Genomic DNA, 22,933 nt, shown 5'->3' on the forward strand with positions numbered 1-22,933 from the left:
CCACTGTGGTTCCCGCTTTTTATACTACTTGAACTGGAGTTCTCAACCTGCCAGGGCTGAAATGTGGGACACATTCAACAAGAATAATAGATTTTCCGGGAGCTTACAATGATAGTATGAGATTAATTCATTTCATATGAGTAACATTTTCTCTTCTGTTCAGTTTCATGATTCAGCCTTCCACAGGAGTGACTGGGAGGGGTTACTAGAAAACAAGAAAAGCATCTGGATAGCAGGAGTTTGCAGTGATGAGATGGGAATGAGGAGGGCAGCGCAGATCAAGGGCCCTCAGCGGGAGAGCAGGAGGCCAGTCTGTCCATCTTTCAGTCTCCTGGCCCTGTTGCGCCTTGTGTCGCTCTGACAGTGCCAGTTGAAATTCACGGTACCGGGGCTCAAAGACCAGGCAGTTCCCGTTTAACGTTTATTGCCATTTCTGAATCGCTCTCTCTGGGCTGCCGAAAAAAAGTTATGCAGCACTATTTCCCTAATAAATCTGCTGCCAACCAGCCTGAGAAAGACAAGACCTGCAAACAGCTTTCCAGCAACAGATTGCTGCACGCTCAGCCATCCAGCAAGCTGCTGGCAACCCTGCGTTTATATAGGAAACCAGATCCGCAGATACCTCTCCTGGGATATGCATAAGGAATACTCCCCTATGAGTAACCTAATCAGCATGTAGATGTCATTGCTGTTTACACAACTGTACTGAGCAAAAGACATTTGTCTGGCTTTCACTGCACTCTGAAAGAAAATGATCAGCTTAGAAGGGTTGGGGTGGATTTAAAATAACTTCTTAAGCACTTGTCAAAAATCTGCATCCCCTTTCCTAACACTCCATCAAGCAATTGACCTCCACACTCCGGTAAAGCAGTACATTGTATCAGTGTAAACTCCCTGTCACAATTCTATCACATAAGGATGTGAAATCACAACGCTGCCCTATAGCGCCTAAAGCCAACCCAGTGATCTGAACTTGCAGTCCTGTTCCTCCGTAGCTGTGAGGCTCTAGCATCCGCCTCTCTAGCACACTTTTAGCAGAAATACGGGAAGCTCCTGGAAGGAAGTCATTCTAAAGCTATTTGTGAGTTTGCCAAAAGGATTTCTTTGATTTACGAAGTATGAAAGATTGCCATTTCTGAATTCATAGTGGATGAGTTATTTCCCGTGTTTTGCTCAAAGGAAGTTCATAATGCGATGAATTCTAGTGTGAAAAAGAGAATTAAGGAATAACCTTTTCACAACTGCTGCTTCTGCAGTTTTTGCAGCCGTAACATGTGTCTTGTTTCTCCACACAGGCTGGGTTGTCGGATCGTTGGAAATTCTCGGAAGCCCCGCTAGTCTGGTGAGAAGCATAGGGAACGGCATAGCTGATTTCTTTAGGCTCCCCTATGAAGGGCTGACCAGAGGCCCAGGAGCATTTGTCAGTGGAGTTTCCAGAGGAACAACATCATTTGTAAAACACATTTCCAAAGGTAGATCTTTCACTTTGTTGCTCCAACTACTGCTTTGTTGTCATGCATTGTTAAAGGATGTGTTAAAGTTTTAAACAATATTGCTTGCAGCTTTGTTTGGCTTGCTAGGCTGCAGCGAAATGCTGGGAGGGTAACAAAGCTCGTATATAACATCTTATGTATTAAACAGATCACCGCTTAACTACAGCGTGTAAGAATGTTTCAGAAACTTCAGAATTTTAAACTTCCCAGTGGGAAACAGAGATTGGCTCAGCCAGTATTTCATGTGATAACTGCAGAAATATTAAAGGTGTTCTGCTAACCATCAGAAATTCTACACTGTGTCGCCTCATCATGTTTATTATTTCTTTTTTTAAAAAAAAAATAGTAGATACAGTTGTCATAACCGTGTAAGTACGCGGCTAGGTTTTGACAGCAGGGCTGGTCTGGGCTGAGAGCAGGAGCAGCTTTTGTTTTGCGAAGCCTGTATGAACAGTGCCATCGCGTGGCTTCGGCCGCCGGCAGGGACCAAGGCGCAGCTGCCCCAGCCGCCGGCTGCTGCTCCAGGCTCCCTCAGGACATGTCCTCCCGGGCTCCTTCTGTAAACACTTGTTTACCTTTCCATCACCCACCCCACCCCCCCCCCCCCCCCCGTTTAGATTAGCTTTACAGAAGTTTGGGAACTGGGGAAGGATGTTCGGATGAGTTGCTGTTCCCACCGGCCAGGCAAACCTGGTGCAGGCTAATGTAAAAGGCGTGACATGGACGGTAGAAGCAGCGTGGTGATGCTTAACAAATAGTAAAGCATGTTACACGTGGGCAACTTTTCAATTGACTTGCTGTGCTGCTTGTAAGCTCGGTATTTCAGTGAGGCATAGAATGTCTCCGTGTTTTAAATTAAAGCATTTTGATCCAGACCCAAATGTAGATCTCCATGTATTTAGGTACACTGACGTCAATTACCAATCTGGCAACAAGTCTTGCTCGGAATATGGATAGGCTGTCACTGGATGAGGAGCATTACAACAGACAAGAAGAATGGAGAAGGCAGCTTCCAGAGAGCCTGGGAGAAGGACTGAGACAGGGGCTCTCTCGTTTAGGCATTAGCCTTCTAGGTAACGTACTATGAAATATCAAGTTGAGTGATAATACTGTTTTCTGATCTGCTCACCAGCCTTTTCTACATGTGAGTTATAAGTGCAAAATCTGTTTGTTTGTTTGTTTGTTGGGGGGGGGGGGGAATAGCCTCACAGTAAGTGTATGAGATACTGTTTCTTTTCATCAAGGTTTAGTGACTTTTGTATATGTGTTTTGCTGATAAAATAATTGCAGATATAGAAAAAGTTTGCACTGTCTTTGTGAAATAATATTTTCATTCGTACATAATGCATAGCTGAGAAGAGGAGAATAATTCTGCATTGGGCAGGGTGACTTGTAACTAAGTCAGCATAAAGACGTCATCACGCTGATGTTTACTTTCCAATGAGTTATAGGAATGCCTTCCGAACCTGCTTGTTTTTGCTGCACTGTAGATATCGGGGATTCTTGGGTTTGTTTGAAAACCACTTGAATTTAGTGCAGATGTTAAGTAAGCTTTGATGAGGAATTCTGCTTTTACAAAGAGACCCGGATCATCCTGATTCAATGTAATTGTATTCATCCAGCAGCCAAGTGGTTTGGTTAGAAGTGAAGATTACTCTGGCCATTTCAAAATAGTACCTAAAAATTTGAAAACTAACCCACAGTGGAAAAAATTTCTGCAAGAAGTTTTGCAGTAAGGGGCTGGATTTTCTAGGTTACTTCTACTTGTCACACAGCAAAGGAATGCAGAATTGTATTGTTTGGCAGAGTTCCTCAGTACGTATTAAAGAGTATGAATCCCTTAGAGATCAAAGTGACCAAAAGCAGTCCAGTGCAAAAGGTTAGAAGAGCTGAAGCTTGAAAGGATTTGTCCTCTTTCCTAATCTTCAGTAGTGTACACAACTCCTAAATTTGCAACCGCAACCCTGAAAGCCCCAAAGAGGAAGTGGTAAAAATGTTACAAGTTTGGGTTAAGTTACTGGAAATTATTTTAAGCAATAACATTAGATGATGTGAAGCACTGTCATTTGATAATGCCTGTAAACTGGCAAGCGAGTGTCCTGGGAGAAATGTGCATAAAGGAGAAATTTCATATATTAGTAGCTACTATCCCAATAGTAAGCTGTTCCTGGTGTTGCAAATCAAAGGCAGTTTGGAGAAGGTTTTATTTTTCCTTCTTGTTTTATTGGGCTAAGGGCAGTCAGGTTGAGTAGCTGGATGAAAGATTATACTTTTAGAAGCACCGTGTCAGCCTGTATGTGTGCTGGTGAAATGGTTTGGTGATCTTGGCTCAGTTATTAATAAGACAGCAAGATAACGTGGTGGCTATCCCCTTCGCTCACACACCAGAGCCCTTCAGAGCTAAAAGCATCAGCTGTGCAGGCTGAACGAAAGAGCAAAACTTTGTAGCTTTGGCTGCAGCAAGGCAAAGTTTCTGCTGTTCAGGAAAGCTGGGAACCCGTAACATGCGTGCACAAGTACGCTGTGCCTGCGCCTTCCTGCGCACAAGGCTTCAGTCATTTGCCGGAGTACGCCTGAGTTAAAAACAAAACCGAAAAAAAGAGTTAGAATTTCAGTGTCTCTGATTTCCTGAGAAACAGACTTGATGTTAGAAACTTAGAGCTTCATATTAGTATTTAAACAGTGCTCCTCCACAAGCTAGGATCTTGTTCTTACTCCCGCTGTTATTATTTAGAGATTCCTCCCTGCTAAATACCTCTGTTCGTAGCAGTGGAGGCAACGAAGCACCCAGATAAATAGCTATGATTACTGTGTAGCTGGACTTGACAAGTGTGGGACCCCTCACTAAGGGAGGAATCAGAAATATTCCACTGAATTTGTATCAGGCACAATTTTTTTATTTAAACATGATTTTTAAAAAGCATGTTTTGTCTGTGTACACAGCAGCATTCATGTAAATTGTGTTGAGACCTAAATTATGAATAGACCTACATTTCCATTTTTGCAAACGTGTGAGAAAGCTGTTTCTGTCCTGACCATTTAGTTTAAAGAATATTGTGGCTTCCCCCCAAAAAACAGTCATAGCTGAAGGGGAGGTATCACCGTGCTGCTTTCTTTCACCAGCATGTTCAGAGTAAACATGAACATGCTTACTGTAAATACACTTCCAGGTTCTTCATACATAACAAAACAAAGCAGAGCTGCTATGTTATTTTCCTTCACAAGGATGAAGAGTTCAGATGAGCACAGGAATGCAGAGAGCAAGAGCCTTTGAAGTTATAATTTCTATGACTTTCTAATTGTAAAATTGAGGAGTGTGAAAAAGATTTCTAGGATAATCACAGTACTATCACGTTTGTAAAAGCCATCTGACTCATGCAAGCAGCTTAAAGAATTGCAAACGCAGATTTCGTGCCTAGGCAAAGGCATGTAAGAGCCCTCAGTTCACCGATACGTTGTAGTATCTTTGCAGAAAGAAGAGTTGCATTTTCTGATTTTTCTGAAAATCTGGCTCATGGTGGCCCTGATTCAGCAAAGCTCTTAAGCACACGCTTAAGTGCTTTGCTGAATCAGGGCCAAAATCATGTACTCTTGTCTCCTCCTCAGTGCAAGTTGTTCCCTGTGGTACATTCTTAAGTGCTTTGTCCTGTCTCATTTTAAATGACTCAAGCACTGTCAGGGTGTTGTTTGATTTGATTGTTATCTTTGGCAGGCTGTTGTAGTCTTTTCTAGTTTGGGGGAGACTTCTGGGTCATTTTAGTAACATTTGTGCATGAAAAGAAGCAAAAGCTTATGATAGGTGTGTTTTTTTTCTTTCATATGATTAGACAAAAATGCAGTGAAATCGTATTTAAAATATTTAGGTGATCGGCACTCCCCACCAAGGAACTATGCTTTGCATTTTGCATGATGGAGTCAAGCTTAAAATAATAATTTATAACCGTGTAAAAGAGAACATTGAAACTATAGGCTTTATTTTCAACTACTGGTTCTAGTGAAAAATATTGTATTGAAGTAGCTCCCTTTAGGAAGTTGAGCATATCTGAATAACCGAAAAGCTGACAACTATTAGAAAAGCCTTTTTTCACAATGGCAAAAGTGCTCGACATTTCAGTTACTCCGTCCTGCTTTTGGGGAAAGTGAATTGATAGTAATACTGACTGACAGTGTAACGCTGCTGCTAGAGAAGGTAGAGCCTGGATTTCAGAAGCTCAAATTTTTGTTATTAAGGGTGGTGGTTGTTGTTCTTACTGGACAACTGTCACTGAATTGGGGCCACTCTATCTTTGCCTGCCTACAGAGACACTAAGAGCCAGCGCTAATCCTGAAGGTGTGTGCTATTCCACACGCTAATTCTGCAAATATATTAATGCACACCAACAGGTGCTCTTTTCTTTTAGCTGTACTTTTATGTGATGTTTGCTGTGATGAGACTATGCTTCAGCCGTATTTTCGGTGTGAAACACTTGCAACAATCCTGAAGGACAACACAGAAAAGAAAATGAAGCGAAATGGTTTCAGCTTGGCTACCTTCCAGCCTTATGGCAAAGCACGGCCAGTTTCTCCTGGTGGGGGATTTTTTCCAATTATTTCTTGGTCTGAAAGAGTTTGTCACAAGCAACCTGAGCTTTGCTAAGTTCTGTAAGCCATGCTACGTTCACCAAACATTGTCAGTCTGTGCAGGAACCAGTTGCCGCCCGTAATCAGATGCTTCTTGAAGTAATGCAGTGATATACTCTGAACTGTCTGAATTTTGTAGTTATCAAAGTATCTTTTTTATGGTTACTGAGCAACATGTATTAACCAGAGTGCACCCCAGCTGATGTTTAGCAGATGTTAACGGTGTTGCTGGAACCTCTTTGGTCCAGTAATGGAAGAATATGTTTTTGTTTTGTTGCTTTGGTGTTTAATTTTATTGAGGTTTTCTTTATACATACATAATCTGTGTGTACATATGTGGACATGCATATAAAATTGAATGCCTAGGGTAAGGAAGGAAAGGAAAATGGAGAATGGTTTCATTTAAAAAAAAAAAATAATAATGGGCAAGGGACATTGCAGAGAAGGGACAGAGACAGCAGTAGGACACCCGTAGCTGTCTCCAGACTGTGAGAATGAGAGTGGGAAGGGAGGAACCACTACATGTGATTCCATGCTCTGCTTCCCTGATACTCTACTGCAGCCTGGTGGGAGAGACCTTCTGTGGTAAGTCCATCCAGCATGGTGCTCCTACCACTAACTTTATGTTAGAAAGAAGGAAGCCACATGGACACCAGGGGACATCTGCTTCGCACAGTTTCTGGTGCTAGGAGATGCAGTGAACCTCACGTGTGTGTCACCATTGTCTCACTGCTGTTGGGTTTTGAGGTTGCTCAGCCTTTGACCTATTTTTCTTTTCCTTTGCCCACACATGATGCACACAGGAAAGGAGCTGCACAGATCTGGCTTCCCGATGCAAGGGTGATAGGACCAGCCACTCCTTAATGAAAGGACTGAGGTTATATGATTTGTGGGCGTGACCACAGCACGTGAATTAGTTATGTCAGTGAGTTGCAATTTGAGATAAGAGATTACAAAGGGTGAGCAGGTAGAAAGACAGGACTTGCAAAAGGATTTGAGGTACGAAAGCACAATGGCTTCACAGACAAGTTCAAAGCATGCATAAAATGGCAGAATAACAAAGTGTGGAAGTACTAAACAACTGGCTAATTAAGCTATATATTATTTGGGGTACTATATAAATAATCTTATATAACATAGTCACAGCAGTTTCCATTCTGTTTCCCTCTCCTCTGGGCCTAATTCCAGCTGAGAAGTGCCTGGAGCATACCACAGGTCCTTTGGAGTAGGCTCTTATTTATTATTACCTTATAACATTGCTCAAGTGTATTGCAGTAAATAATTTACTAGTGCTAGGACTTAGGTGGATTACATTTAATAAGGCAATAACTTCTGTTCTGAAAGTGCAGTTGCTGTGGATGACCTCGATAGATAGGGTGAAGGAGGTCGCAGGGTAATGTAATACTGCAACTTAGCAGAACACCAAGTATTGTTTTATGCCTTCAAATGCATCACAGTTGTACAAAAGAAAAGACTGGACGAACAATCCCAATTGTGTAATGCGGTGTTGGGGTATTATTTTAGTCAAGCAGCAGGAGCAGCTGGTTAAGTACTAGTGAAACAGAATTCAATTGAAAATTGTATCATTTCTGTGGCATGGCATTAAGGAAGCTTCATGGCCTTTGTGGTACAAAGGGTGAACGTTCAGCTGCACGCTCGGTTTCAGTGAGTGAGCTCAATAAAAACTGAGTATCACATTAAAAATAGACCAGCATTTTCTGGGAAAATACATTTATCAGTAAAGGGTACACGTATAGAAACTGGAAGCAATCTAAGAGGAGAGGGAGGCATTTATGGGGGATGCAAGTTTCTTGAATTGCTGATAGATAGTATCCAGGGACAAGGATCTGGGGAAATGTGTGCTGCTTCTCATCCTCCTCTTTTCTTTGGACAGAATAGCATGTACAAGTACAATATTAGTTCTTGTTGTTCAAAGTTAGCAACTTCTCTGTTTATCCAGTAACGGTAACTAAAACCATCTGAAAACCGGTTAGCAGCTAGCTGGCTAGTGCATGTCACGCTGGTAAACACATGGGGCCAAATACCTCAGCTGTGATTGTCCAAATCTGTGGGATTATGCCTGGATTTGCTTCCACACACAAAGCAGAATCTTCAAAGATGTCTGGGTTGCAGTAAAAATGCCTGGTTACTAAGGTGACACTGGGTCCTACTCCTTAAATAATTGTTTTATCTTGATATTTGCAGCTGAAGGTGCAAACTGAGAGCTAGCCGAGGAGCCTGCAAACTTGCTTTTCACTGAGCAAAGACCCTCGGATCAGGCAGACCGTTTTCTAACTGGTGTCACTTTGTCCAATCCTTGTACTCTTAGCGATTTCCAAATAGCTTATCTATCAAAATTACAATAACTAGAGACATGTCTGTGGTTAAGTGGCTAGAGTAAACTCAAGATCAAAGAAATGTACCACCTCACATACCTGTTTACATTTAGGAAGATTTAAGTCGGAGTTCTCTGTTGATACTAAAAGCTGGGAAGGTCACTGTGTCACTTGTAAAAGTTTGACCCATGCACATTAAAGTAAAATATGATCGTTTTCACAAAAAAGTAACAAAAAGTCTCAAAGTCTAATTCTGCTAATCTTAGTAATATATCAAAAGTTGCATTAGCTTATGAACATTTCTGGCAGTGGAAGAGGATATAAAAATGATCTATTGAATACAGGCAGTTTTTATTCTCATGAAGTCAATCTCAGGCTTACGTAAAAGTCTCATTTCCATAACAGCTCAAGTCTTCTAAAACGGGTGGATTTTATTCTGAGCCCGACATTTTCAGAATTGCTACACAAAATGAGCTAAATTGAACTAATTCAGCAAAAGCATTTAGTGAAAGTAGTTGAAGGATGAAAACATACTGTCAAGTTAAGTGATCTGAATGTTTAAAAAAGTAAAATACATTAAAAAAAAGGAAGTCGAGATTTAACTTGAACTGAAGCTAAGGTATTGTTTAGCTAATTGGTCGCATGCTCAATAGCTGTATAAGAAGGGTGGGGTACAGTCTGTAATCCAAGCAACATTCAGGTCCAGTAGTAAGATTTCCTCTTATTCTGGGTTATTAATCTTCACTAATTACTGGGGACTCTTGTTTTTTCAGGTGCAATTGCTGGGATCGTGGATCAGCCGATGCAGAATTTTCAGCGAGTGTCTGAGGCCCAAGCTTCAGCTGGGCACAAAGCCAGAGGGGTCATCTCGGGTGTGGGGAAAGGAATCATGGGCGTCTTCACAAAGCCCATCGGAGGGGCAGCTGAGCTCGTCTCCCAGACAGGTTACGGTGAGTTTCTCTATTTCCAACATCTCTGTTTAAATTTTAAAATGCTCTTCAGATGCAACCTGCTGTGTCTTACTCGGCTCAGTAGCTGTGTGACTTAGAGAAAGATTTAGAAATGCCACTGCTGAATATTTATAAATGTTGTGCTGGTTCTCTTAAAAGCCATCGTTATGCTTCTCTCTTGTGTTACCGATCAGCGTTGTACGGCCACAGAAACACAGAATGCAGAAAGCATGAAGTAATTCTTGGAATACAGTAGAACTAGTTACAGAAACATATGTGCTTACAAAAGAGTTTTTGACATAAAAGTAGTAGAGCAACACTATATCCAGTTAGAGCGTTGAGATTGCTTTGTGACGGCAAGGAAAGAGTTGTGTTATCTCTGCATAGAGAGAGACTTATGTTCCTGGGAGAAAGAAGCGAGTCATGTAGTGGGAGCATCCCCTTTAAACTGGAGAGTTGTCAGAAGACAGTCCCGTTTTTGAATACACGGGTAACCTTTTAACGACCAGAGGTGGGTTTTCCAGCTAGACTGAGCCCTTAGTGGCAGTGGTGGTGAATTCTTTCAGATTGATGTGAATACTTCTGGATGACCAAAAACTGTAAAAGATAAAATATCGAAATACACTAATTTCTTTGCTTCCAGTATCCATAAATCAAAGCTGTTGGTCTGGATATTTAAAGGGAGGGCGGGGGCGCAGTCAGGGAAGAAAAGCAGGGAGACCTGTTGATACAAGGACACTGTGTCAATAATTTTGCTTCATTGATGACACCGGATGAATCTTGAAGATTTAATCCTTGAATTGCTAGCAATATTTATGTTTGTGATGTGTTGATTAGAATACGAGTAGTTCTCCTAGGACTTAAGTTTAGGATACTGGTTCCATTCTTCCCCTTACATTCAGAACTCATTCCTTGAAGCAATCTGTTTAAAGAAATAATGAAACATTTAATTATGACAATTCTTTCAATTTAACTTTATCTTGTTTGTATGAGTGTAAGTAATAACTGTTCTCCTGAAATAATAACTGTTCTTCTTCACCTATGCTTCCCATAGGTGTAAAACCCATATCGGTAAAATCAGAAACCTTCGTCTGTTGTCGGCTGGCTGTATGCTGTTTTCGCTGCCCATGGCATTATTCTTTCTAGATTTAATTCCACTGCAGTCTTTATTAAGAAACTTGTAACAGTAGAGGGACACTTTTCATTGCAGAGATGGTATACAAGACATCATGTTTTCCATGAGCATGTGACAAAAAGAGTTAGCCAAGAAAAAAACATAAAAACTGTATCAATAATAGCTGACAGTGCGTGAGAGGAAAACACACAAGAGTTCAAGTAACTCTTACCCACAACTGCATTGGAAGTGGGACCGTGCCTCTTGGGGGGGGACCGAGGGGTGGGGGACCACACAGAAATAAACACATGTTCTCTCTTTCTCCATCTGTAAATAACATTTTCACTCACATAATGCTGAGAACCTCGGTAAGCCAACTGTTACAACTGGGATGCTGCTTTTAAGTATTACCATCAACATGTGTGCTAAAAATTAAAGGTTTTTTTTCAGCGCTGATGTTTTGTTTAAATTATTATCCATTGTGTAAAAAGGAATCTAAGTTATTGACACCCTTACGCAAAAAAGCCTTTTGCTTCAATGGCATGCTTAATTAGACAAAAGAAAATTCTTTGTTTATTTAAAGAGTGACTTTGCACTAAACCGTGTAACGCTAGTGCTTGCTGCTTAACCTACTTCCTGTCTGTCTTGTAAAAATTTTTAAAACTACTTAATTTGTGAATTTTTTTGCAACCCACTCATTCTTTCTGGTGACCATACCTCATCTTTAAAAGTTTACAAGCCATCTGAAAGCATGCATGCTGTATCATCTTCAGCTTTGGATAGTCTATTTAGAAACCTGTTTAACTGCTTCTTGTAGTCTCCATTCTGTGCTGGCACTACGAAGAATTCACAATAAACCAGATGCCCCAGGAGATCTCATAAATGTATATGGATCTGTGTTTAACAGCTGGATTAAGTAACTGAACATTTAAATACAGTATCTAGGCAAACTTGCCTTCTAATTTGTACCGATCGTGACACGTATATGGAAGTATTTTAATATTAAGCAAGAAAGTTAACAACGGTCTTGATTTTTTCTACATAAATCCTAAGTGATGTGTCCGATCCTACTCTGAAATGATGGCTCTCAGGAGCATTATGTTTCTCTTGATTGCAAGTGTATGGCTGATTTTTAGAACACACAGTGGGGTTTTTTTGTTTCTCGCTAATGCAAGATCACTGGGGTTAAGTGCACAACTCTTGCATTGTAATATTTAATGAATTATCTTGACTACAGCTTCCAAAGATGTGACATCATTTTGGATCTGCACTATTTTATGAACTGCTCTAAACAGATGACATCACTGCAACATGTAACTGTTTTGTAGAAAACAACTACTAAAAAACTTAAATTCTCTTACCACAGGTATTTTGCATGGAGCTGGACTTTCTCAGCTTCCCAAGCAGCGCTCTCATCCAAATGATCAACATGTTGAGCAGGCTCCAAACAGCCACGTCAAATATGTCTGGTAAAATTATTTAGACACTTGCTCATTTTTACATCCACATTGTTTATTAATAGGTTCTGGCCTGTGGTCAAGTTAACAGGCTGCTTCCCTAGGAAAGGCTGAGTTATGGCAGTTTGTTTAGGAACATTAAACACAAAGGTAGTGCATAGAAACCCAATCTGCAAATGATGGGCTGCTGATCTGCTTCCAGCTTTGGAACTGCAGAGCTGATCTTTATTTAATGGCATTCAGTGAGTTCTTACTTATTTCTCATTGCACCGAGCCCAAGAAAAATACTGCATATCTCCAGAAACAGCTGTTAGTGAAGATAGCTTTATTTTCTGCACCGAATTTGTAAGCCACTTCTCAGGGTAATTTTTCTATTAGGATGGGAAATAGGCTGACCTAGCACAGTTATTAGGCCAATTTTGCAGTGAATGATTAAGGAGTTTTGATAAATAACGGTTTCACATTTATTCTCTAAATCTTAAGTCTTACATCTTTCAGTAATGGAGATTTGGAATATACTCCCTGGCTTATTTTGTATTTGTAGGTGATAGCTACAGGCTTAAGTAAATACATTAGTGATCAAAAGAAGTCCTGGAGGATCCAGTGCATAACACTGACTACTTCTTTTTTTTTCTTTCTTCTTTTTTTTCTTTTTTTTTTCTTTCCTTGATAATGCAGGAAAATGCTGCAATCTCTAGGAAGGCCGGAGGTCCATATGGCCTTAGACGTCATGATTGTGAGTGGATCAGGCCAGCAGCATGAAGGCTGCTTGCTGCTCACCTCGGAGGTGCTCTTTGTGGTCAGCATCAGTGAAGACACGCAGCAGCAGGCGTTCCCTGTGACTGAAATTGATTGTCTGGAAGATGATCAGCAAAAAGACCTGCTGAAGGTGCAGCTAAAACAACAGAGAGTGCCTTCTGATTTGGAGGTAAAGACTTGAGTACGATTTTAAAGTTACGCTGATGACTCTGCTTTTGGCAATGGGCATACTCATCTTTGGGTCGGAAGGCCAGAGTTCTAAGTGCCAAACAGGGGACCTGCTATTTTCATGCACCTCATAGTTGACTGTTTTGCCCTTTGGATGAAAGGGACATGTCTCCTCCCTTCTGTCCTCTTATTGATCATCACATTTTGTATCTGTGACAGCAATTTTCTGAGGGGAAAAAGTAGAGGAAGTCTGGGTTCTTGGTAAGCACCACCTCTTTTCTGAAGAGGTTCTCATGACTACATGTGCATGCGGTGTTTATTGTTTGGCAAGTCAGCATTGCTGCCTGTGCCTACAAAGTCACAGCGAGAACAGTTCCTTTTATTCTTCTGTGAATTCTCTTTTAACAGTTCAGTGGTGCTGATGCATGCTCCTTTCAGCATGTTTCTTATCTTGCCACTTGCAAGGCAGTGGTCTTACTTGGCTGCTAGCTGTATTTACTTCCTTAGATCTTCCTTCTTCTGCAAATGCTAACTTTAAAATGGATCAGTTCTTTTGCTGAGATTGGATGCACCAAGTGTTTGCCAGTAAGATCATAAATCCTTCATCTTCATATTGAAAGATCTCTAAGCCATTTGAATACTGAGGTTTTGGATGAATTATCTTCTTTTAATGGTAGAAGAATGTTATATTTTTACACTTTCGGGAAACAATGTTTATTGTATTAAATTCTCAAGTGGAATCATATGAGAGAGCATTTCAAAAACACGCATGTCCTGGTTGTTGTTTTTATAAAAGTGCGTCAGGTAGTTTGTAGACTGCTATACCAGAAATTTCTCTTTTTCAAATACACGAAAAGAACCTATGTAAAACCCCATGAAGTATGAGGTGTGCCAAAAAATAGGGGAGGCTTTAGCACCTTCAGTAAAATCCTAACTTTGCTGAAGTCACTGAAGAGCTTTGCCATCGATTCCAGCACAGCAAGGACTTCATCTGTGTCATGACAGCGATGGGATTTTTTTGTGAAAGCTTTTTTTAGTGCTGAATTCTCTATTTACATTTATTGTCTTTCCACTAACCTCAGTCTCAGAGTGCTGTTGACTGAATTTGCCTTCTCTCACCACAAAGCTGCATGAGGCATTACTTAAATTTTGATGCAAGTGGGCAAAGCTCAGCTTTTTTATCCCTGAGCGCTGTGTGCTTGCTGGAGGCACACATCAGACTGAATCCAGACTATCCTGCTCAGTCAAGAGCTACTGTCCTGGAGGGAGGAGGAAGATAATTTGTTCTCCCTAAGGCATTTGATGCACTCAACCCATCCTAACCCTAACTTTAGGGTTAGCACTAGCCCAGATCTTTTTTTATTAGGCTGTAGTGTGATGGCTTTTGTCTTTGTATCTGGTTATCCAAGGGGTGTAGGAGTAGGGTGCTGCTCTGGGGGAAGGGTTGCTTGCCCAAAGGTTGCTGCAAGAGGGTGATGAGGCAGAGGGGCTGCCTGTCTGGGAGAAGGGAAGGCAAGGGACAGGGAGCCTAATTCTAGTCCCCACAGCTGCTGCCGCTGGGAATGTATAGGACTTTCAGACAAGTGGCTCCTGTACCTGTACAGCGCAACCCTACATGGCACATGCAGAGTCCAACGTTCCCACATACACATGCTAGTACACGCAGTAAATGTGACCTGCTTTGGAGGTACTGGACCAAATACCTGTTTTTTTCTGAAGTTCTGGATAGAAATATGGGAGTCCTGCTCCAGTGGCGTAGCAATGCCAGGAGCTGTAAGCCTTGAGCCACCCAGCCTCAGTACACGATCTCTTTTGCTGACGCAGGCTCTTGAGAATGCAGTGAAAATGTATGGCATGATAAAAGCGGTGAAGAGTGCCTGGGCCCCAGGTGGAGCGAAGTCAGCAACAGCAAGACAGCAAAAGCTGAGTGATGCTGTACAAAACAGACCTGGCAGAATACTCCTTTAGAATGCAGATGCTGATGCTGAAATTTGTGTGAAAATGTAAAGAAATGTGCTATAAGGAGGAACAGTTGAAAGTAAGATAGACAAGAATAAGAAAGTTTAAATTTTTTATGCTAAGGCAGCTACACAATAAAAGATTCCAAAAGCTTCATAAAGTTTTAGTAATTACCTCGAGTTAAGTCATATTCTTTTGTAATTAATGTTTATTATAGTTTTTTGCCTTAGTGGATTGGGAAATTCCATACTTGGTAATTTCCTTTCTGCAGCTGAGCACGTCAGTTCTGTGGTGCTTGGGGTGGTGTGTGCAGCGCTGGTGCTGGTGGGAGCCAGGGCCTCCCCTTCAGCTCCCTGACAAGAGCGTCTAAAAACCCTTTGAATGTGATTAGGAAAGGGAACCTTGGGAGCAGCAAGCTGTGACTTGCAGGTGAGCAGCCTCAGAGCTGCAGACCTACACCTAAATAGATCCAACTCCTAAATATTAATGGTAGGCCATCTTGTTGCATGGAAGACGTCCTCAGCTGAAGTGCAGACACGTCTGTACATGATGACATTAGTAAAGATGGCCAGAGTTTTCAGCTGGAAAATGCCCAGTCAGGTCAATCAAAATATTATGGTGAGTTTAGCAAAATAGAGGTAATGTTACCAAATGTAAATTATGTCTATTTTTCTGATTAATTTAGTCAAAGATCCTTGAAATAATACAACAAATTGACACATTTCATTTCAACATCATAAAAATCCACTTTTTTGTCTTATTGCTCACAAAAATAATTGCCAAAACTTTTGTTTCAGCTCTGCCCAAAACAGTTTCTCCCCTTCCCTTTCCTCAGCTTCTTGGAACTATTAGGAAACAGAACATGAGTTGTTCTACAGCTGTAATCACTAGAGATGTTACAGAGCATATTTTGACTTCTTCAGCAATAGGTTTGCCTGATGGCTTGTTCACCTCCACAATATATAACTTAATCCATCTGGCTTAGGAATAGCCTGGATGGATTCTTGAAAACTCTGGCACTGACAACATTGTTATTGAAAGGGAAGCATTAATTGTACTTGGATTATCTTCCAAAGTAATTGAGACACTGCTTGCTTCCAGACAGACATCAAACTCAAAAGGCCTGCTCTTCCAGCTGCTCTTGGTATAGCTCATAACATCAAGAAGACAGCAAAAAACTGAAGGGCCCTGGAATTTCAGATATTCCGGAATTTCTTTGTGATGATCTGCAATGGAGTTTTCATGGTAGTGCTACATGTTATCATCTCTGGAGCTGAAAACCAGTCTCGGGATTTTTCACAGCAGTGAAAAAAATCCGAAAGAATCGGCTCTCCTTTGTCAGCGTGCACAAGGCAGCCCATCAGTGCTCCGTACAGATCTGGACTGCACAACAAAGTTGCTGTAGCTACTGTAGAGTTAGAGTTGCTGAAGGCTTATTCTTTATAAGCCATAACGGGAGGAATTTTAGAAAAATTCTGGAGTTCTTAACCCAAAAGTATGGCCTTCTAGCATGAAAGGACATGATATCTTTAAGAGTCCTCTAGCAGGTGCGTTAAGCAACCCTTGACTTAAGTTTTGATTCATTGAATGATCTGGCTATTAACATTATAGCTGTTCAAAGTAGTGGGCTAAGGCAATCAGTGACAATGTTAGGTCCCATTTGGGAAAAAATGTAGAATAACAGCAATTCCAAGTTTCTGTTGTTGTCTTGACAATATAAGCCAAACTGAAACTGGCTGGAGAAGCAGACGGTTGCAGATGAAGTCATCTGGAAGCAAGTAGGGTCCCAGTTACTTTGGAAGACCATCCAAGTGCAGTTAATATTTCCTCCTGAATAATTATGCTGTATCTGTGGGATATAGCCTGGGCTGAATGAAGGATGGGTTCACAAGAGTAGGTGAGTGGGATGCCAGCACCTTTTCCATCTCCTTTCATAACTTGGGTCTTTTGGTCAGTGTGGAAGCAGAACTATAACCCAGCTTCCCCCGGGCTTATCTCCCTAGAAGTAGAAATCAGGAAAAAATGTGAAGCCACCTACATACCCCATAACTTAAAATCTAGTTTACATAGGTGGTACTTTAGCACATTTCTCTCCTTTCAACTGGTAAAACAGACTGACTGCTGAGATACTTTTTCTGTGCCACGAGACTGAAGACGTGGTTCAGACGCCACTCTCCGCTGTTAGCCGTGAGTCTGCTACAGCAGTCTGCCTTCTGATTTTTCCCTCCCTTTAAGGACATTCATGGAAACCACACTCTCCTCTGCCCATTTCATCATTTCTGCTGTTTCTAGGCATAGGCTCCAACCTTGAACTTCTGAGCTTGTTCATGAGCCTGCTGCCTTTAGCATTTTTGTGGTGGTGATTGAAAACAGGAGTGTTTCTACTTGCTGAGCAGCAAATGCATCTCCAAAGGCATAGTAAAAAAACCAGAGGGGACTGTTTTGATTTGGATGTGACATCTGTCACTATCTATCAATCATATTCTTTCTTCAAATAAGCAATGGTTTGTTTAAAATGAGCCTTGCAGTCCAGAGATGTGACAAGATATTGATCATGGGTGTTAAATTTAATCCAATGGGCACTGTTTGAAAATATCGTCGCATCTAGCGAGGCATGTGTAAAACTCCCTGAAAGACAGTCAGAACACAGCAGTCTTTGAATCCTTACCGTGACATCCAACAAACACATTTTAAACCCTACAAAAATGAAACTGGTCAGCAGTTCTCCAAGTGTAAATAAGGAAGCATCAAAGCCTAGCCCTAGGATAGTTTCTGCCTTTTTGTTCATTGTCATATTTTGGAAATAACTTCTATTCTGAATGACCTTGCTAGTGATACCACTGTAGCATCCATGGTGGTATTTCTGAAACACATTTTTTTGAAACCATGCAACTAGCTTGATGCCTGCTTGCATGCTATGACTAGCTAGTCATAGTCATCTTCAATTTCTTCTTCAAAATAAGGGCACAGCAGCTTGATCTTCCAAAGCCAGGTTTGCCCATGGCTTTTCATCTAATACTTTATCTGGTTGGAACCATATGGTAGATGCCACCTTTCTGTTGACAGTATTTGTTTTACTGTATTTTTTTCCACTAGAGGTAGGTTACTTGCATCCCTCTTGCTAGAGCCTTGAACCTGTACATATTTCAGCCTGCAAAAAGGGATTTCTTCAGAGGAGTCCTTCCAACTCATGGTGGTGAAAAAGGCAGTTTGCACGACACCTTAATTTTTTCTCCAGAAACAACATGCCCAAACCATCTTTAGTAAAACCCTTTTGTTTAAAAAAATGTAATTGTGTGGGTCCTCTGACCCAGAATGGCTTTTTTGGGTACCAGAAGCAGATGGATATACCCTGTCATAGAACATTCACCTGGAAGGTAGCTTCTAGTCTTTATTTTAAATCAAGTAACTTAAAGACTTAAACTTAACTGCCCAGATATAGCTATGGGCTGTCTTTAATTGTACTTTGTGAGAAAATGTTTTTGCTAATTAGAATTGCTATCTGATAAGCACTGCTAAGAGATACTGGCATTTTTCTAAAAAGGGTTCAGATGCTTTTCCTGACTACAAAGAGTTGATCTGTTGTAAAGATCTACTCTTGACCAAGGTGTCCATCCCTGAAATTCTCAAAAGATACTGTGTAAATTTTCTATGGCAGAGATAGAGCATCTCGGAAGCGTCCAAAACAGCAAAGGAGAGGACTAATCCACCAAGCACTAAACTATGGGAGAACACTGTTGAATAAAACATCCATTAAACTGTTGTAAGAAAGATCTGGGGGAGGAAGATAATTTTAACTACAGAAAGTAACGTGGAAGTTATTGTCCTTACTACGAAGTTAAGTTACTGTCAATTACTCAGGAACTATTTTATCTTATCTGATTTCAGGCAGATGGAGCTAGAGAGAGACTATCAGAGCAACAATACAACCGCCTTGTGGAGTACATCACAAAGACATCTTATCACCTCGCTCCCAGCACCGCGACAGTACCAGCATTGCAAACTGTGGCTACCGAACACTTTCCAACTATAATGAAAACATACCAATATGTAGCTGATCCAAATTTTGCCCAAGTATTCATTAGCAAATTCACCATGGTGAAAAATAAAGCCTTGAGGAAAGGATTTAATTAATAATTATTTGTGGCGAGTATAGTAATACCTTACCATTTTGAAAGTAATGCTTTCTCAGCACTAACCTACATCAAGTAGAGATGCATGTAATTTTTGAGGAGGTAGGATATGGTAACAAAGTTAAGCCCAACAGCTTTTCTCATCTTGACAACATTCCTGCTCCCTAGCCAAAATACTGGTACTGGAAGGAAAGTGTTCTAGCGAATGAATAAAGTGAAAAGAAACAGCCCTGGGCTATAGCTCAATCAAAATCCTTTTTCTTCTCAATAACCAAAAATCAGAGAATAAGGAAAAATTGTGTGCATACAGACACTTTCGCCACACACACAAAATGTGTATCAATACCTACTATATCATATTTTAGGGTCTGCCAGCTTCTGTTATAAACCAGGTTTATAACTCAGCTGTAAAAACTTGCTCAAGGCTGAGCCTTCCCCCCCTCCCAACACGTACATCCTGAGGCAAAACATTTTCCCCCACTAAATCTGAAAAACCCAGTGTGGCTGTTTTAAGTTACTAGTGACAGCTGGGTTTTAGCACCACTTTAACCTTAAAATAGCTTCCTTTATTTGACTGAAGTTTTGCAGGACATTAGTCCTTAATGTAAACAGGTGCCTTTGTGTGGTTTGGAGAACAAAACATGAACTACAACATGAATTTATTCTTAAAACTGTCTGTATACAGAAACTTTATTTTATCCACCATCAAATTTTCAGAAGGACTTTCAATGTATATATGATATTGTGCATTGTCTGGTTGTTAGCTGGAAGCCAGTAACATGAAGTTCAAAAATTTAAGAAACAGAGCTTAGTCTCCTTAAAATCTACCAAAAATCTGCAAGCTCAGTGTAACATAGATTGTGCAGGTGATAAGTATAGCCTTGTTGGGTCTCACTTACTTCTGATCTGCCACCACTACATAGTACATGCTCAGTTAAATCCTAATTCATGTTATGCTTATCATCTTGGAACAGATAAAACCAGGGATATTTAGAAACAAGGCCTTTCAAATATGTTTGTGCTAATCAAAGTGAGTTTTTTTCAAGTTGATCAAAAAGTATGGATGCCAATTACATTAGTAGTTAATGATGCCATCACGGTACACTTATGAATATGATGTTAAACACATCAAGACAAATGAGCTTTCTAAGTGTCTTATTTTTCAGATGTTTTACAGTTTGTAGTAGACAAGAAAGCACTGTCTAGATTACTTTATAAACCAAATCTGGCTATGGCAGTTTTATTTTAAAAAACAAAAGCTTACTTGATTTTCAACTATGCATGTTACTTTTCTTCCCTTTTCTATGTGCTTATGGACATGAATTTTGTCTGGGGATTCCTGAACATGGCCGGAATTGGAGACAAGAACTGGAATAAAATCTGATCATCGTTTGGAACAGATACATATGCTTTATAGTTAATAACTTCTATGCATACTTGATATGACCAAATGCACAGTAAATAAGAATGTAGTGACTGCAATGTTTTTCTCGTGAGTTCTGTTTTGTTAAAAGGTATTTCTAAAAGCCGTGTCTCTTGTGTACTGAAAATACAGAAGCCTGGGATCTGCATTGTCGTTTTCTGACTGTGAAATAAGCCCATCCATTATCAACATTTCATACAGTGATTAATAATTTAGTCATTGTTTAAATAACATGATTTTAAAAAAATGTATATGTATATACATACACATGCTTCATTCCTGAATATTTTATGGAAATAGTTTAATACTTCTAATTTTGCATATTGGTGGATAAATTGTAATATAATGAGATCGTTTAAAGATAATAAAGCTATTCCTATAATACTTGGTTTTGTGAGCTATTTGGTCATTCAGTTACAAGGGAACGAACAGGTCACTGTGTAGAACAATGACAAGACACACATACAAGCTTCATGTAGACCCCATTAGATTCCAGTTGGTCACTGGACTTTGTCATGTGCCAGAAAATGCAATAGATCATGTCGATACTTTGGAAGTAAAAACTGATTATTAGTTTGCCAAAAAACGTGTGCTGAAAAGTTTTATGCTTTTGTGACTAACTGAATCAAAACAGCACTGTATCACCATTTGAATTCGACTAATCTGTTCATTACTTATATAGTACACAAACCAGCCAAGAGGATGCAAACACACCTGTAAAAAATGAGGGCAGGCAGCAGTTTTAATTTCTAAAAGTTTGTAGATTGCAGCCATTGTTTAAGATACATTTGTGTTTTTCCTGAATTATATTCTCCTGGAATAAACACTTGCTTAAATTACATTCTTCTTCAGTGAATTAAGCTAGCATCTTTAGTGCATTAGGCAGGTTCTTTCTCCCCCTTCTGACCACATATAGGGAAACATGTGTGGAGACGGCATATAAATCAGCCTCTCCTACGTATGAGCTCTGTGAACTATGAAAACAAAGTTGTCCAAAGAGCAGCTGCCTGTACTTAGCTGCTAAAGCACTCCAATGTGTACTCTTAAAACATGCCTACTCTCATAATGCTCTTTAGACCTGGAGAGCTCACAACTTCAAATCTATCTTTTTAGTTTGCTTCCAGAACAATCAATCATTCCTCAAACACTCAAGAATAAAGCCAGCCAAGAATCTGAAGGCATGGTCAGGCTTATACACGGCAAGACCTTTCCCAAAGTAGCTTAGGTCAAACAATTCCTTTTTATGTATTATTTCATACATAAATACAGCAAAAACCTTTACAGACGGTTGGGATGGTCTCAGAGCAGACAAGCATGTTTTTCAGCTCTGCATCTCCTAGAAACAGCATGCCAGACCCTGTAACAACCGGCTGATTAGGGTCTAACTAACTCACACAGGTCTTTCTCGTGCTAAGTCCCACTCCGAGTTGTCTGTAAGATAGGATTAGCTGAACTCTTGCTGGCAAAGGCAAAAAGGAAAAAAAAAAAAAAAAAAAAAAGGAAAATTGATGGGTTGGTGCCAGTTTCAGAAAAGGTTAGCCCTTCTGCCTACTCCTATGTTCAGTACCCAGCTTTGCCCTCCCTTCCCACTCCAGAGGAAAGCAAGCTATAGGTTGGATGGCATTGCCTGCTGAAAGGAAGTACTTGCTTTGCATCCATTGTGAAACCATAATATATACAGAAAGCAACAATTATAACCTGCAGACTCTCAAAGCACAGACATAAGTTAGAGCTCAGCTTTCTTTGTTGTTGAATACATGTAGCCAGAGACATCTTTGAGCTCTGCTGTATGGTCAAAAAGCTATCTTCAGTCACAAAACTCTCATTTCTTTAAATCAACACGTGCTGGTAACTGAAGGAGCACAGACTACAATGATAACTGCTGTTGGCTTTAACAGTTTAGAAGAAACTTAGAATTTAAAAGTAAAGTAAATTAATTCATAGCAACTGGGAAGAATACAGGGGCTAGAGCTGCAAGGGAAGTCAGGTCTATTGGCCTCCACACCTGGCAGGAGCAAGTTTCTTTGCCTCTGAAGCTGTCAGTATGACTAAAGACCCCTGGTATTTAAACCTGCAGGCATGCCTGAGAAGATGTTAGTCAGCACTTAATGGCATACAATGTTTATACTGTACATTGGGAAGATAAATGGGTATCATTTGCTGTTGTTAAGCTCTGGTTTACATTCATAAGAGCAAGGATATTTTGATGACTAGATGGCTTCCCCTGCCCCACTAATGTCAAACTCTTTCTTTGCTTAAAGGAAGCACTGCCTGTGTGGGAAGTTTAAAGAAAATCTCATGTTGCTCTGTAATAGTGTGCTGGATCAAATACATTACTTATGTGCTTTCATTAGCTAAAATGTTACTCACAGATACCTATTAAGTGTTAAGTAGTTAATGACCCATTTAAAATACTAAGAGTTACTCCAAACAGGATTTGAACTGAAGACCTTCAAATACAACACAGATGGCTTAATTTGTCATGCTTCTTCATACAAAGCCTTCCCTCCTTTCACACAAT

At 40.3% G+C, this 22,933-nt stretch overlaps 1 protein-coding gene across 9 annotated transcripts in view; it reads left to right on the forward strand.

Annotated features, from left to right (window-relative positions):
* Positions 1-20,777, forward strand: part of VPS13B (vacuolar protein sorting 13 homolog B) — a 491,276-nt gene extending 470,499 nt beyond the window's left edge. For all 9 annotated transcript variants that reach the window (XM_075495027.1, XM_075495031.1, XM_075495030.1 and 6 more), the window contains 6 exons: positions 1,296-1,472; positions 2,396-2,566; positions 9,223-9,399; positions 11,880-11,982; positions 12,649-12,898; positions 18,745-20,777. In XM_075495027.1, coding sequence (XP_075351142.1) covers positions 1,296-1,472; positions 2,396-2,566; positions 9,223-9,399; positions 11,880-11,982; positions 12,649-12,898; positions 18,745-18,990 — 1,124 coding nt within the window. In that variant the 3' untranslated portion in view covers positions 18,991-20,777. The remainder of the gene's footprint in view (positions 1-1,295; positions 1,473-2,395; positions 2,567-9,222; positions 9,400-11,879; positions 11,983-12,648; positions 12,899-18,744) is intronic.
* Positions 20,778-22,933: the final 2,156 nt, after the last annotated feature.

This window comes from Mycteria americana, chromosome 2 (assembly GCF_035582795.1).
Source record: "Mycteria americana isolate JAX WOST 10 ecotype Jacksonville Zoo and Gardens chromosome 2, USCA_MyAme_1.0, whole genome shotgun sequence".
Classification (NCBI taxonomy): Eukaryota; Metazoa; Chordata; class Aves; order Ciconiiformes; family Ciconiidae; genus Mycteria; species Mycteria americana.